A 13,260-nucleotide genomic window follows, 5' to 3' on the forward strand; every position below is an offset into this window, starting at 1 on the left:
TCACTTTGTAGAGCCCAATAATCAGTAACGTTTTTTTCTAGTTTTCCACTGGCACATAATTAACTATATTAAGTAGACAGGACTAAAATATAATCTGATTATATTGTTCACTGTTAGAAAATTAAGTTTGCAGTAAAAAATATGACAGGAAAGAAAGACAAACAGTTTTGTTTCAACTTCTGTTTGTTCATTTGAACTCCAGTGTTAACATCAACCAGTGCTGTTGCTCTGCACACTATCATTTGTTTACTACTGTAGCTATTATGCATGAACATGAAGATTATAAAAACATCTCTACTTTCATCAGCCTTTTTTTTTTTTACTAAACTTGGTAAGAAAAACTACAACAAGTGAAGTCCTAAACACTTTCAAGTGTTGCACACACAAAACAGAGCTGAGGATACTGGAACATAAAGCTTCCTGGTGACTCCTTGGTACAATGGATGGAGATGGAGAACAGTGCCTATGGAATCACCTGCCTCACACCATTGCACATAAGATAAATTCCCACCATAACATTTTTGGTACACAGCTGTAAAGATTAGCGCTCTCTCTCTCATTCTTCATAGATCAGAAAGAAAATAAAAGATAAATAATTCTGTACAGAGTTGCCCCTTCCCCTCAGCAGCTGGTGCTGGAAAAGGAAACCCTAGAAGGCTGTGAAATTTTATCTTTCAACACAAAGTACATTCAATTAAAAAAGGCAAATAGGGCAGAGGAAAGGGGAAATCACAGACAGGAAATCACAGATATCAACCATTTAAAGGAAATACTGACTGGGAACACAATGCTAATGAAACACAAACACGGAGACAGGATCTATGCCCCAGAAGAGAAAGCAAATCAAATCCCTGCTAAACAAATACACATTACAAATCTCTTCAGAGTGAGCCTACTTCCTGTGTTATACCCTAAAACCAGAGCAGTTTACAGATAGATTTATTTACCTTCATACTTCAGAGTCACTTCAGCCCTTTTTAGGGCTCCATTAAAGGTGGTTCCTATGGGGAGGAACACTTCTGGCTGAAATAAATGTACTCCTGACTGCAAACAGGTACTGAGCTGCAACGTGGTAGATGAGATAAAAAATGATACTGCACTTGACAATGACTATCAAGCCTTTCTGTAAGTTTGGTCAGGGTATACCATCCTTGAGAGGATATCAGGAAACATACGCACAGAAATATAAACATAACAGTTCAATTCTCCACTCATTCAGAATTATCCTAAGTTGTAGCAAGATCCTAGGAATTCTCCATTGTATTGTGGCTGTGAAACAAGTTCCTTAAACTAAAAAGATGGATCTAGCTGGAGGGAACTGGATTCTTATCTTATTAATGCTTGTGTAACTCCACTAAAGACAGTTCTATACCAAGGGGACAGATGAAAATCCGAGTCACAAAATAATTAAAGTACAAAGCACAGAAATAGCTATGATGCAGCATTTAAATCCATTTTCACATCTTCAGCTCATAACACCTAATACGGTCTCAGGATATTTTGTTTGTTCCCATTGCTGGTAATGATGTTTTCAGTACCATGACCCTCCCAGAATGAAGATAACATAACATCCAAACACTACTGCTGTTGGGGGTTGTAGATAATGTCACACATCCCAGCTTTCAAGCACAAAAAGAATTCTTTGGTTAGACAGAAACCATAAAGTGCAGCTTTCCTGTGGTCATGTCCAAATGTGAATAGAAAGAAATCAACAGGACCTACCCTGGAGTAGTCATATCCATGCTTCTCCTTCACTCCATTTCTACAGAGTGTGTAGTTGTAAAATCGAGAGTTTTTAAGTAATCCAACCCATTCTTTCCAACCAGGAGGCACATAGGAGCCATTGTATTCATTTAGGTACTTTCCAAAGAAAGCTAGGGGTAGAGAAAGCAGAAGTGTAGTAAGAAGGCATAACAGAAACACTTCAGAGACACCATATTTAACCAGATTGTTTCCTTTCTGTTTCTTCTTAGAACAACTTTATTCTCTCCATGACAATAGATTTAGGGTAAGAGGTAAGTTCGCCTGTGGGGGTTTTTTATTTATATCTCCATAATGCAGATCTTTCCATTTACAACCTGACTATGGACAGGAGAGACTGGACCACAATTACCACTGTACTTTCTTTAGTGCCTGATACATTTGGAGTGAGATGAACAAAACAGAGAATGCTTAAAATAGTGCCAGTTACCACATTATCTCATCCTACTCTGAACCCCCCGATTTAACTCCATTTCTCATTTTGGTTCCACCCACTCCAGCCATCTCCACCTCTGGAACTGGGAGAAGCAGTGAAGTCACTGACAGGAGGTTTGCTGGGGAGAAATGATGGTAAATGAGGACTGTAAATATGATGGCATTTTAAACTTGCTGCACAGAAGAAACGAAGCCTGTCTGGCAGAACAAGCACCAGGATTCTTACAGAACACAGGGCTGGGGTCTGAGCCATTCTCCCAGAAGAGCTTTGCTCTTTAAGCCACAAGCGTACAGACACAAATTATTTTCCAGAAAAGGGTTAAGGAAAGTCAAAAGCATCAGATTACTTTGGAAAGAACACAAGCTCTCCAAAGAACGTGATGCTTTCACAGTCTTCAGAAAAAAATCAGTAATTTATAGGAACATATCTTTCAGTATTAATTTGTTATTATGATATTATGCAATAACTAGACAATTACAGGATAAATTATACTGGAAGACTCCATTCACCTACCCAGTTTTTTTAAAGCTTAAAGGTAAAATTCTGCTCCTGGGTCTTCAGACTGCACCACAAGGCAGCACTGAAGTTGCTCAGATCTCAATTTTTGAATGGTCTGGCAACACAAGTTGGAATTATCATAGTGATCTTCGCACTTGTTCCACTTGTCATTACAAACATTTTTAATCCAGAGGCACACACTGTCTGCAGCATCTCACACTGGCCACCTCTCACTGAACCTTCTATAAGGACAACACAAATCTAAGATTAAACCTCATCATATAATCTATGGGATTTTAGCATATAATTCACAGTTCCCAGGTACTTAAATAGTATTTTTTAAGCTTGTAGCCTACAATATATGACACTGCACCTTCTAGTATGTATATAAATGCAAGGAGCAATACTGTGCATAGAGTAGCACAGATTTTCAGCCAGAGAAAAAAGGGCCTGCCTCACTGAAGTAAACAGATTTATGTCTAGTTGTACCAGGCTGAATATCTGTCCAAAGACAGACTCAGTGAGAAATAGTGATAAAAACAGTATGTGAGAGAGCTCTGTATCATTACCTGACAGTGGGGCTTTTTGTAAAAAAAAAAAGTGAGAAACATGATATTAGCAACATTTCAATACAGGGGAATGAAATTAAATAAATTTACAGGTAGTAAGTACACTGTGCACTGAATATCCATAAGATCCAAAGAGTGCCTAGGCAGAAGGCAAAATCTATTTTAAAGTATCCTTCTCAACAAATTTCAACATATTCAATTAATGTGTAAGGTGAGGCATGAAAAAGTGAACGTTTCAGATTGTTTGAAGTGTTTTAAAGTGATGAAAGTGCTGACAAAATTAAGATCTGTATCACAGCAGATGAGGAGGGCACATCTATTGGTACATAATCAACAAATTCTTTGAAATTACATTGTGCTTTAAAAATATTTTGCAGATGAGTCACTTACAAAAGGGTTCTCTGACCAAGCAAACTAATCTAGCAGCAATGAACACAACAAGATCTACTCCACTCTAGATGAAAACTGTCACATTACTCAAGGGCTGCATTCATACAAGATATACACTTGTTGCTAAAGATTTTGCTTTATGAACAGCTTCTAATTTTTAAAGAATGACAGGTAACTCACAGGGCTTATGGGTAAAAAACCAACACAGATGATGCACATTTCTTTTCTTGTCTAGTGACACGGAACCCAGGATTGAAACACTGCCCACTGTGTCAGAGCAGGGGTGCACAAGGCAGCCCAAAGCCACCTGTGCCCCACCCAACACATGACAGCCAAACTGACAGATATTTGCCCTTTCTGCTCACAAGAACCAATCCACTCTCCAAAAAAGCATGGGAGCTGTGGCTGAGCTAGCTGAAGCCCTCAGGAAACAGGCATTCTGTAAAGAATTCCTTTTCACTGTTGTTCTGCACAGGCATTAAAGGAAAGCCTGGTGGAAGTTCCTCCCCACACCTTTCACACACCCCTCCCCACTGTACACCCAGCGTGTCTTTATACCCTTGCATGGATGTCACAGCGCTTTAAATAATTTCCTCTGCTATTTCCAATCTTTCATTTCAAATCTTTTTCTTCTCTCCCTCCTCCTCTGTTATTAAAAAAAAATTTAAATGCCATTCCTCTGCAGTACAAAATATTGGGTTACAACAAAGCTCTCTTGATGCTGAGCCAAGATTTTCATTTTGTATTATAACGTTCTCTGTAACACAATTTTTCCCCCTCATCAGATTAGCTGACCAGAGACAGCTGCTCTCTGGAGTACACATGCCTTTGGTACATCCAGTTTCAAACTGCTCCAAGATTTCATTAACAAACATTCACAGAGGCTGCTGTTTGATATGCTCAGCTGTGTTCCTATAGCCAGCTGATCGTTAAAAAACATGCAGCTATTTTGAATAAACCCATTAGGAACACGATTTACTTTAAATGCCATGCAACACAGTTTTTCCTACGACTACAAAAAACAGGATACACACAAATGGAGTCCTTTGTACACTGTTACCACTTCCTCAGGGGTTCATAACCCTCCAAGATCCTTTTTCTCAGGGTCCTGCCCTTCGGTGATAAGCACCTACAAAACCTTCTGGTATGAAGTGGAATTTTTACAAGAGGTTTTCTTTTTTTAAACTATTCCTGTAAGGAAAAAAAAAATGGAACACAAAAGAATTTTCCCCATGCTTTCAATTAACACAAAGGTCTGCTCTGGATGGAACACAACCACAGAAATATCAAGACCATAGCTCGTTGCTTAAAAAGCAGATCTAGCAGAGTGTCAAATGTAGTGTAAAAGCACAATCAAAGGGGACACCAAGGCATCATTTATCATCACTGGAAATGTCCAAGCTGGTTCTACTGTCTGTCTATATCATCTACTAAACTACAGGTTTGTTTGGTTTTTTTTAAACACTAATTCATTTCCTAATATCTACCTAAAAATACTTAACACAACTAAAATGCCTCTAACAAAGGATACTCACAAAGCTCTCCATTAAACTGAAAACCAAGATCATTTGTGATGCATCAATAAAATGCAGGTCATCCCTCTTTGTTCCCTACAGACTGTCCAGCACTGGGAGATGGATACAACAGACCATTTTCAGTTCTCAAACTAGAAACAGGAACGCAGTGGAAGTCAGAGATTCACCAGTGCAAAACTGCCAGATCAGACTCAGACACAGAACTTCAGTCTTTCGTTGTTTCCTTGATGTGGCAGCTCTGATTCTGACCACAGTTAGCCCTCCACAGATAATTTGTGTGACAGTATTTACATTCAGAGCATTTACGTTCTTTTTAAATAAAATAAAAAGGAAATTAAGAAAGGAACGTGTGAGAGGAGTACTGGCACCCTCTTCCTGACAGCAACGTGTTACCTTTGGTTGGGAGGCAGAGAAAGACACAGCTCTTGCTCTAGTAAAGCCAAGGCAAGGTATGTACTAGAAAAACAAACTCCACAGAGCAAGGTTAGCCTGGTTTCTGGGAGATCCAGTCACCCTCTCACCTGTGAGATCACTGAGAAGACAAAGTCAGGCCCTTTGTGGTGGTGCATTCTTGGAGGACAAGAAAAAAGCAGCACAGACTGAAACAAGTGAGAGTCAGCCTGGATGAAAAGAAAAACTTCTTCACAAAGAGGAGTCGAAGAGTGAAAGGGGTTCTCAGAAACACTCAGCAACTCCAATCCTTGGTCTTTTCCAGGCTAGACTGCGTAAAGCCCTCGTGGCCTGGGGCACCCTTTGAGCAGCTGGGAGAAAAGAGACTTTTCCAACCTGAATTAGCCTGTGACCAGATGATTCACAAGGCCCATCTTCAGTTGAATATACACAGTACCAGGATTTTAGTATTTAGGAATGTATTTGTGAACATCCATGCTCTCATAACAAATCCTGAGGCTGAGAAAAAGTAAAATTCAGCTTTTTGTTACTCCTGGACAGTAAGCTCAGTATTTTTACCACACATTCCTCCTTCCCAGACTCATCTCTTCATACCCTTCACACTGCATCCACCTATTAGCTCCCCATGAAATTGCACTTACCACCACGGCTGTGAAGTTAAACTCATTTTAAGCTATTAACCCACCATATTTAAACATGAATGCTGTGCATTAAGTACTTTAAAAATATATTTAGAGCACTGCTTTTCTGACCTATTTCAACAGCCAACTTTCCAGGTTCTGAGTATTAACCTTAAGTTACTGATACAGATTTGTTCACCCCTCTAAAATCTTTTTTCTTCTGTATCTGATACCAGTTTTTCCCAGCTCAAAGTTGAGCAACTAGCTACATCTGAGCAATCCTTTAGTTTTGCACTTGGGAAAGGTGAATGGGGGGGAATTTCTGACCTTATTTCTGCTGTATATCTATACACTTTCAGTACTTTCTGTCCTCTGACAGACAATCAGAGGAAAGCAGATGAGAAAGTACTCTCAGATTGCTTAGTATGCATGGAACAAGCAGTAAGCTCAAAGGTCAACTCTGTTTTGCATTCACATCATGGTCAGATACACTCTTAAACTGACAGTGTACAATGGAATAAACCCAGTGAAATAATGTATTTACAGCAGAAATATAGGGGTTCTGAGAGAAAATTCTATAACTTAGTATTAAATTAGGTTCCATGGGAAAGATTACACATCAGTTCTTAGTAGGTATCAAAGTCATTGACTAGATTTTCCAAAAATCACTAACTCCTAACTGCTGAAGTCTCCCCTGAACAAAACCATCCCAGCTGACATCTTTTGTGACAAAGGAAATACGACACTCCTGCAAGGATTAGAAGATACAGCATTAGTATTATTACCTCAGTAATTGCAGTAATCTAATTAACGGGTTGCATAAAACACACAGTGATTTTCCTAAATATGAGAGTATTTTTAAGACTACATTTTGTTCTCAGATCCCTTTAGTTCCATCAGTTTCAGGATGCTAAGGAAGACTGGGTTTCAAGTACTTTTCATTATTTCTTGTCTTTTGTATGCCTGCAGTAGTTCTTGAAATGATGATTTCACTGAAATATTTCACCAGGTAGACTAAAAGGAGTACAGGTGTATATACACACACACACTTTAGTCTACTGCACACTGACAGCCAATTTTTCTCTAACCTATAATACACTGAGGGCACAAAATTTTCTTAAAAGATCACATATTCCATCCATCATCACAGGGACATAAAAGGAGTAGTACTAAAGGCAAGAGCCTTTACATGCACAGCCCTTCTCTGTAACTGCAGTAAAAAATACCACTCAATTCATGAAGCATAATAGCTGCAAAACCCATATTGTACAGTGACTTGTAAGCACTGCAGTTAGAGTTGCCTACAGGTTGTGATGCCAGGGGACTGGGTTGATATCTAGCAGGACAAAGGCAATGCACAGTAATCTTTGTGACACTTTTGTTCCTCTTCCTGAGTTTGTATTGCACATTGCTCAGCTGTGGCCAGGGATCAGTGCCAAGATCTATTTAATGAATCGTGGGGATTGGCTGGAGGGGAGCAGATGAAGCCAAATAAAACAAAAGTACTCAAACCAAATATCTTGAAATGGTCAAGAAGGACTCAAACTGAAGAAAGCTGATGGTGAGCCAAGTCTTGCTTGTCCTTCTCAGGTAAGAAAATTCCCAGTGGAAGTGGGGCCAAAGCCCCCTTTCACTAATGCCAATGGCACAGCTCACAGAAGTTTAAACACAACTAGAACTGTAAGGCAGAAATATTCTTCTGAACATCCCTCTCACACATCCTTTGAAAGTTAAAGGAAAAAAAAAAATCTAGAAATGGCAATTTTGACATCACCAATCTTTATTACAACTCAAGATATGATGTCCTGGTGTATCACCAGAGCATCACTTCCTACAGGAGATGGGCAGAGGTGGGTGACAGCACAGCTTCACAGCACAGCTCACTGGCACTGCTCAGTCTGCTCAGATTCCTTGGAAGCCAGTCCTGACCACTCAGATTTTCCACAAAACGTTCCTCAATGTCAAAATCACAACAATAAGACATTTCAAAAAATATTTACCATCGGTGTCACTCGCCCCTTCTATGTACCACGGTCACAGAAGAATCTTAACATTTAGATTTATCCTCCTCTTAGCACACGGAACATTTCCTCCTCCTCCACACATAAAACCCAAAGACGTCTCCAACAGTGGATTGTCAGACATTTTTAATAACAAATAGCTAAGCAAAAGTTTATGCAGCTTAACACTGAATCTTTACTAAAATACCAAAGTCTGCACTATGCTATTTGGGTCACCCCCAAAAGAATTTCATTTAGAGCCATTCTGCCCATAGGATTTGAAGAAAACCCAATTGCCAAGTTTAAGGGATATTGAGATACTGAGATATGCTGTGCAAGAAGAATTATTTGCTGTATTTTAACAAAGCAAATAACATCTAATGGATATAATTTGACAGACCTTTGTAAAGGCAATATCTTGTCTCAGTCTAAAATTTCCTTGTGAGGGGCAGAGGAGGGGCAGGCACTGATCTCTTCTCTGTGGGGACCAGGGACAGGACCAGGGGGAATGGCCTGAAGTTGTGTCAGGGGAGGCTGAGGTTGGGTTCTTCCCCCAGAGGGTGGTTGGGCACTGAACAGGCTCCCCAGGGCAATGGGCACAGCACCAAGGCTGCCAGAGCTCCAGGAGGGTTTGGATGCTGCTCTCAGGTACAGGGTGTGACCCTTGGGGATGGGCCTGTGCAGGGCCAGGAGTTGGACTCAGTGGTCCTTGTGGGTCCCTTCCAACTCAGCATATTCCATGATTCTGTGAATATTTCTGTGTAGAGAGCAAAAGATCTATGGAAACTAATCTACCTTCAAGATAAATAGTTCAGAAACCTGTTACCCAGTTTTGAAAAGTCACTTAGATATCTTGGAGGTGAACATCACACCACTTCAGTTCCTAGTCAAGCAAATCACTTCTAAAAACTAAGTCTAGCTTTTAAATCACTTGGTTATGACTTTCAACAATGGCCTTCAGTCCTCCCTCAACTACAAAAGCTACCTTCCTGCATACAGGGTGTTACTCTGATTTGGATAATGTTTTCTCTTCATGCACATAACATGACAGAAGTGCAGCACAGTGGACAGGGCACTGGAGTGTGGACGAAAACTTGCATCTCTTCTTAATGTTGCTTTTCACTTGCCCAGAGCCTTGTAGAAAGTACTTCACTATTGTGTCTCTGCTTCTGTCTACCCTTTGACTCTCCAGGTCACCAGTTATTCCCTACCAAGCTGTTATACCCAGAGATCAACTTCAGTTAAGTTTGTAACTATTTCTGTAATAAAAAATATCAAGCAGCAACTATTGAGTAGAGCAAAATCTACAGCAGAAAACAGATAACCTAAGAATTTGACTCCTGGCCTTTATCTAGATACTAAAAAATGGTCACATTAAAAGGAGAGGAATGAACCTGAAAAATATTTACCAGTAGCCTTTCTCCTTTTTTGTACAATTTGTTAAAATCACTTTAAAATGTCAAAGGCTCAGACAGTGAAGTGCAAAATAATTACATGAATGCAGTCAGCCACTCTTATCTTCTTACTCTAATATTAATGGATGGAAATGGAAAACTGCCACTGAATTTTAATTAATTCATTAGTTAATTATTGTAAAGCCCCATGAAAGTGCTAAGAATTATTATTACTTTTACTCCCAATAAATATTTTATAATGGCAGAGATGGACCTCCCACAATGACTTCTCTCTAGGTTCAAAATACAAAATTGGTGCGAAATGGCATTTATTAATTCTCTGTGTAATTCAAGCATGGACTCACCACCATGAGATACTGACACATTACCACAAAAGCAGCAGCTTTTCCCTTTGCTAACAGGTCCATTTCAGTGAATAGGGTTAGCTCTACTACTTCCTAAAAGGAGCAAGGAGGGGAAGTGAGCCAAAATGTGGACAGCATTTGCTGCATACTGAGCCACACTAAGCCCTAACATAAATTAACAGAACTCTCCCAGAAGAATCACTGAAGCAAAAGTGTCCTTCTGCCAGGCTGCATTTGACCCACCGTCCCTAGTTCTGTTGAATTTAATAAGATAAACATGTCTTTGCACTTCCTGGCTGCAGATAAAGCTGACAAAATATTCTGGAATCAGTCACCAATTTTAAGACTTAATCATTCAGCCAGCCAGACAAGTGGAAAAGAGAAGCTTTTCTCATTAAGTAATGTCTAAGGGAAAGTTTAAATCTGTATTCCAATACAACATCCTGATATTTGCTGCTGCAGGCCCAAAGCATGCAACGATGCATTGTGCATTTTAAAAGCTGTCTCAGGGAAAGAGATGTGCATGTTGACAGAAAACAGATCCTTTTTTTGATAGATGTTTACACAGGAACCTTTGGCAGAGAACTGACATTCAGAAGTGTTTGCCACAGGACCTCTTTGTTTCTTTTCCATTCTTACCATGCCCTGCTCCAAGCTGCAGTACCAGCATCCACTATTTTAAGTTGGCATGATTTAGATGTTGCTTGCAGTGGCTTTTCTAAAGATCAATTCATCAGCTGAACTGGTTTATTTACATAAACTGTCCTTCTTGCCTAATTTCCCACATTGTGCAATAGGACAGTAGGCTGAGATTGGGGTCTGGTGTTGAGGGGCTACATAACAGGAACACCTGATGCTATTCATGACACTGGCAGTTTTCAAACTGAGAGACAGGTTAATGGAGAAGGAACATGCCTGTAACACCTACTGCCTCAGTGGCTTCCACTGGAGAAGGAAATTTCCCCCCTTCTTTGCCAGGATATTTAACTGATCCACATCAAGGGACTGCAAGCCCGTGCATGTTGGGCAAAATCCTGTTACAGTCAAAGACTGAACTTTCCTTGAGCTCAGCCTCTCTATCCTTTCAAGTACAGTGCCTAAAAAAGTTGGTCAAACTTTTTAAAGTGTCAGAAATACAAAACTGACAACCAAGGCTGAAACTGAGGACCAATTACGGGAAAGATGCACTTTTTCCATCTCCTTTCCTATTTTTGATTTGCAACTTGTGCAAGAGAAACCTGCACCACCACTGCGCTGCTCCCTCAAGAGACTGGCACATCCCAAAGATGTCAGCAGCAGCACAAGCCTGCAGAGATCCCAGCCACAAATGCCACTACCCCAGAGAACATAAGACACGGGGAGGCCACAGTGAACAGAGAAGAGGGCAGGGAGATGTGAAACCAGTAGCAGAAAATAAAACCAGAGGGAAGTTCAATTGGAGTAGAAGAGTAGAATTTCTTCCTTCAAGATTAAACAAAAGAGAAAAGAGAAGAGAAAAAGCACAGGGAGAGAAGGCCTGGCTTACGAATTAAGAAAAAACAAACTCCCTTCCAAAATAATAGCTGTCTCATTCCAAGGTTGTGAACTTAAAGTATAAAAGCCAGCCTCAAAAGGCTTTATTCCTCACGGCGTCTTTTTCTACTCCTTCAAAAAACCAACCAGCAAACAACAGCAAAACACACAAGAAAACTAACAAACAAATACACAAAAAAACCCAACAAACACAAAAAACCAAACACCATAAAACCAAAAACCCAAGGGATCAGGAAGCTAAACTGTACGTTTGCAGGGCAAACCAATACTAGCACAAGACTTCAAAAATAAAAAAAATAACCCTACAAATGAACTCCAGTGCTTTCCACATCTTCCTTTGTTCACTGTAGTCATGTTCAAGGAGGACTCCCCATTTCAGAGAAACTGTGTTCATAACCTTCAAAATATTCCCCTTAGCAGGTTACTTTTGAAACCTGAGAAACTGAGCAGACAAGGTGCTCAAGTGCAGTCTCCTGCTGTTTCTGGAGTAGGTAGATAGATCTGATCAGATCTTTGGGAGGGGTGGGGGAAAGAAAAGAAAAAAAAGTTTAAAAAATCCTTTCTTACTGCTGACATCCTTCGAAGTGAACAACTCAAGACTCATACTGGGGGACAGAAATGAACACCAGCCTCCAACGATGGCAATTTCCATTTCAATCTGTATAATAACACGTCACATTTAACTACAGGAATGAGGATCTCTCACTGACACCTTATGATGGCTTTGTACCTGTAAAAGCACTATTTCTGTGTGTTCCAATAAGTTTAGTTTGCAAATTAAGAGAGGTAGAGTGATAATGTAATATGGATTCATTAAGATCTTGGGTCTAAATTGAAATATTAAGTTAATGTAAAAATGTAAACCAGATGCCCACCAGGACACTTGCAATGGCTATTCAAGTGAGTAGAAACTGCAGGTTCTTGAAATACAGTCACTAAATATAAAAATTATTACAATAGACAAACATGAGTAAACACAAATCAAATAATCTATGAAGAATAAAACATTAACCTTGGTGTGGTATTAATATGATCACTGGTATTAGTGCCAGGGATGACAAATGGGAGGGAAACAACAACCAATTAATAAGGTACATGCCCTTCCCCTAATTTATTTCTTTCCAGATGAATTCAGGTCTTCATTTTAGAAAAACAAAACAAGGAAATTACTTATTATTTGTTTTAAGACCAAGACTTTAAAGCAATAACATGTAAAACTCATGTGAATAGTTAGAAAGGAAATAATTTTTTGTAATAAGTAATCAAATTTAGTTTGATTTTGTTACAATTATTATTCAAGATTTATACTAGTTTCTGGAAGCCTCAAATACTACAAATTCAAGAAAAAATTGTGTATTATTATTAACAACTGCAATACAATACTACAATTAACAACAACTATAATAAAATACTACAGTATATATACACCATAAATAACACAAGTAGAACAAGGTTTATGCCTATTTCTCATTGTGACAAAAGGCATCAGAAAGAAAAGTAACAAAACCACTGTCACAGCCAAGAACCTAAATCTAATGTCTGGGGGAAGAAAGAAGGAATTAGGTGTGAAACACAGGCTACATGTTTTCTGAAATCCTTTCTACAGCATGTTTGTTCCTAAGGAGCCCTGCATGCAAAGAAGATCATTTGTTTCTCAGGAGCACACTTGATCTTGCCAATTATTCCTCAGTTGTTATTTATCCTAAACACCTTTCTGGGAATCGATCGTCTAGAGAAATCAAACCAGC

At 39.3% G+C, this 13,260-nt stretch overlaps 1 protein-coding gene across 8 annotated transcripts in view; it reads right to left on the minus strand.

Annotated features, from left to right (window-relative positions):
- SULF2 (sulfatase 2) overlaps positions 1-13,260 on the minus strand; it is a 117,941-nt gene that overhangs the window by 37,667 nt on the left and 67,014 nt on the right. For all 8 annotated transcript variants that reach the window (XM_027646410.1, XM_027646409.1, XM_027646404.1 and 5 more), the window contains one exon: positions 1,723-1,874. In XM_027646410.1, coding sequence (XP_027502211.1) covers positions 1,723-1,874 — 152 coding nt within the window. The remainder of the gene's footprint in view (positions 1-1,722; positions 1,875-13,260) is intronic.

Source organism: Corapipo altera, unplaced genomic scaffold (assembly GCF_003945725.1).
Source record: "Corapipo altera isolate COAL_440 unplaced genomic scaffold, ASM394572v1 64, whole genome shotgun sequence".
Classification (NCBI taxonomy): Eukaryota; Metazoa; Chordata; class Aves; order Passeriformes; family Pipridae; genus Corapipo; species Corapipo altera.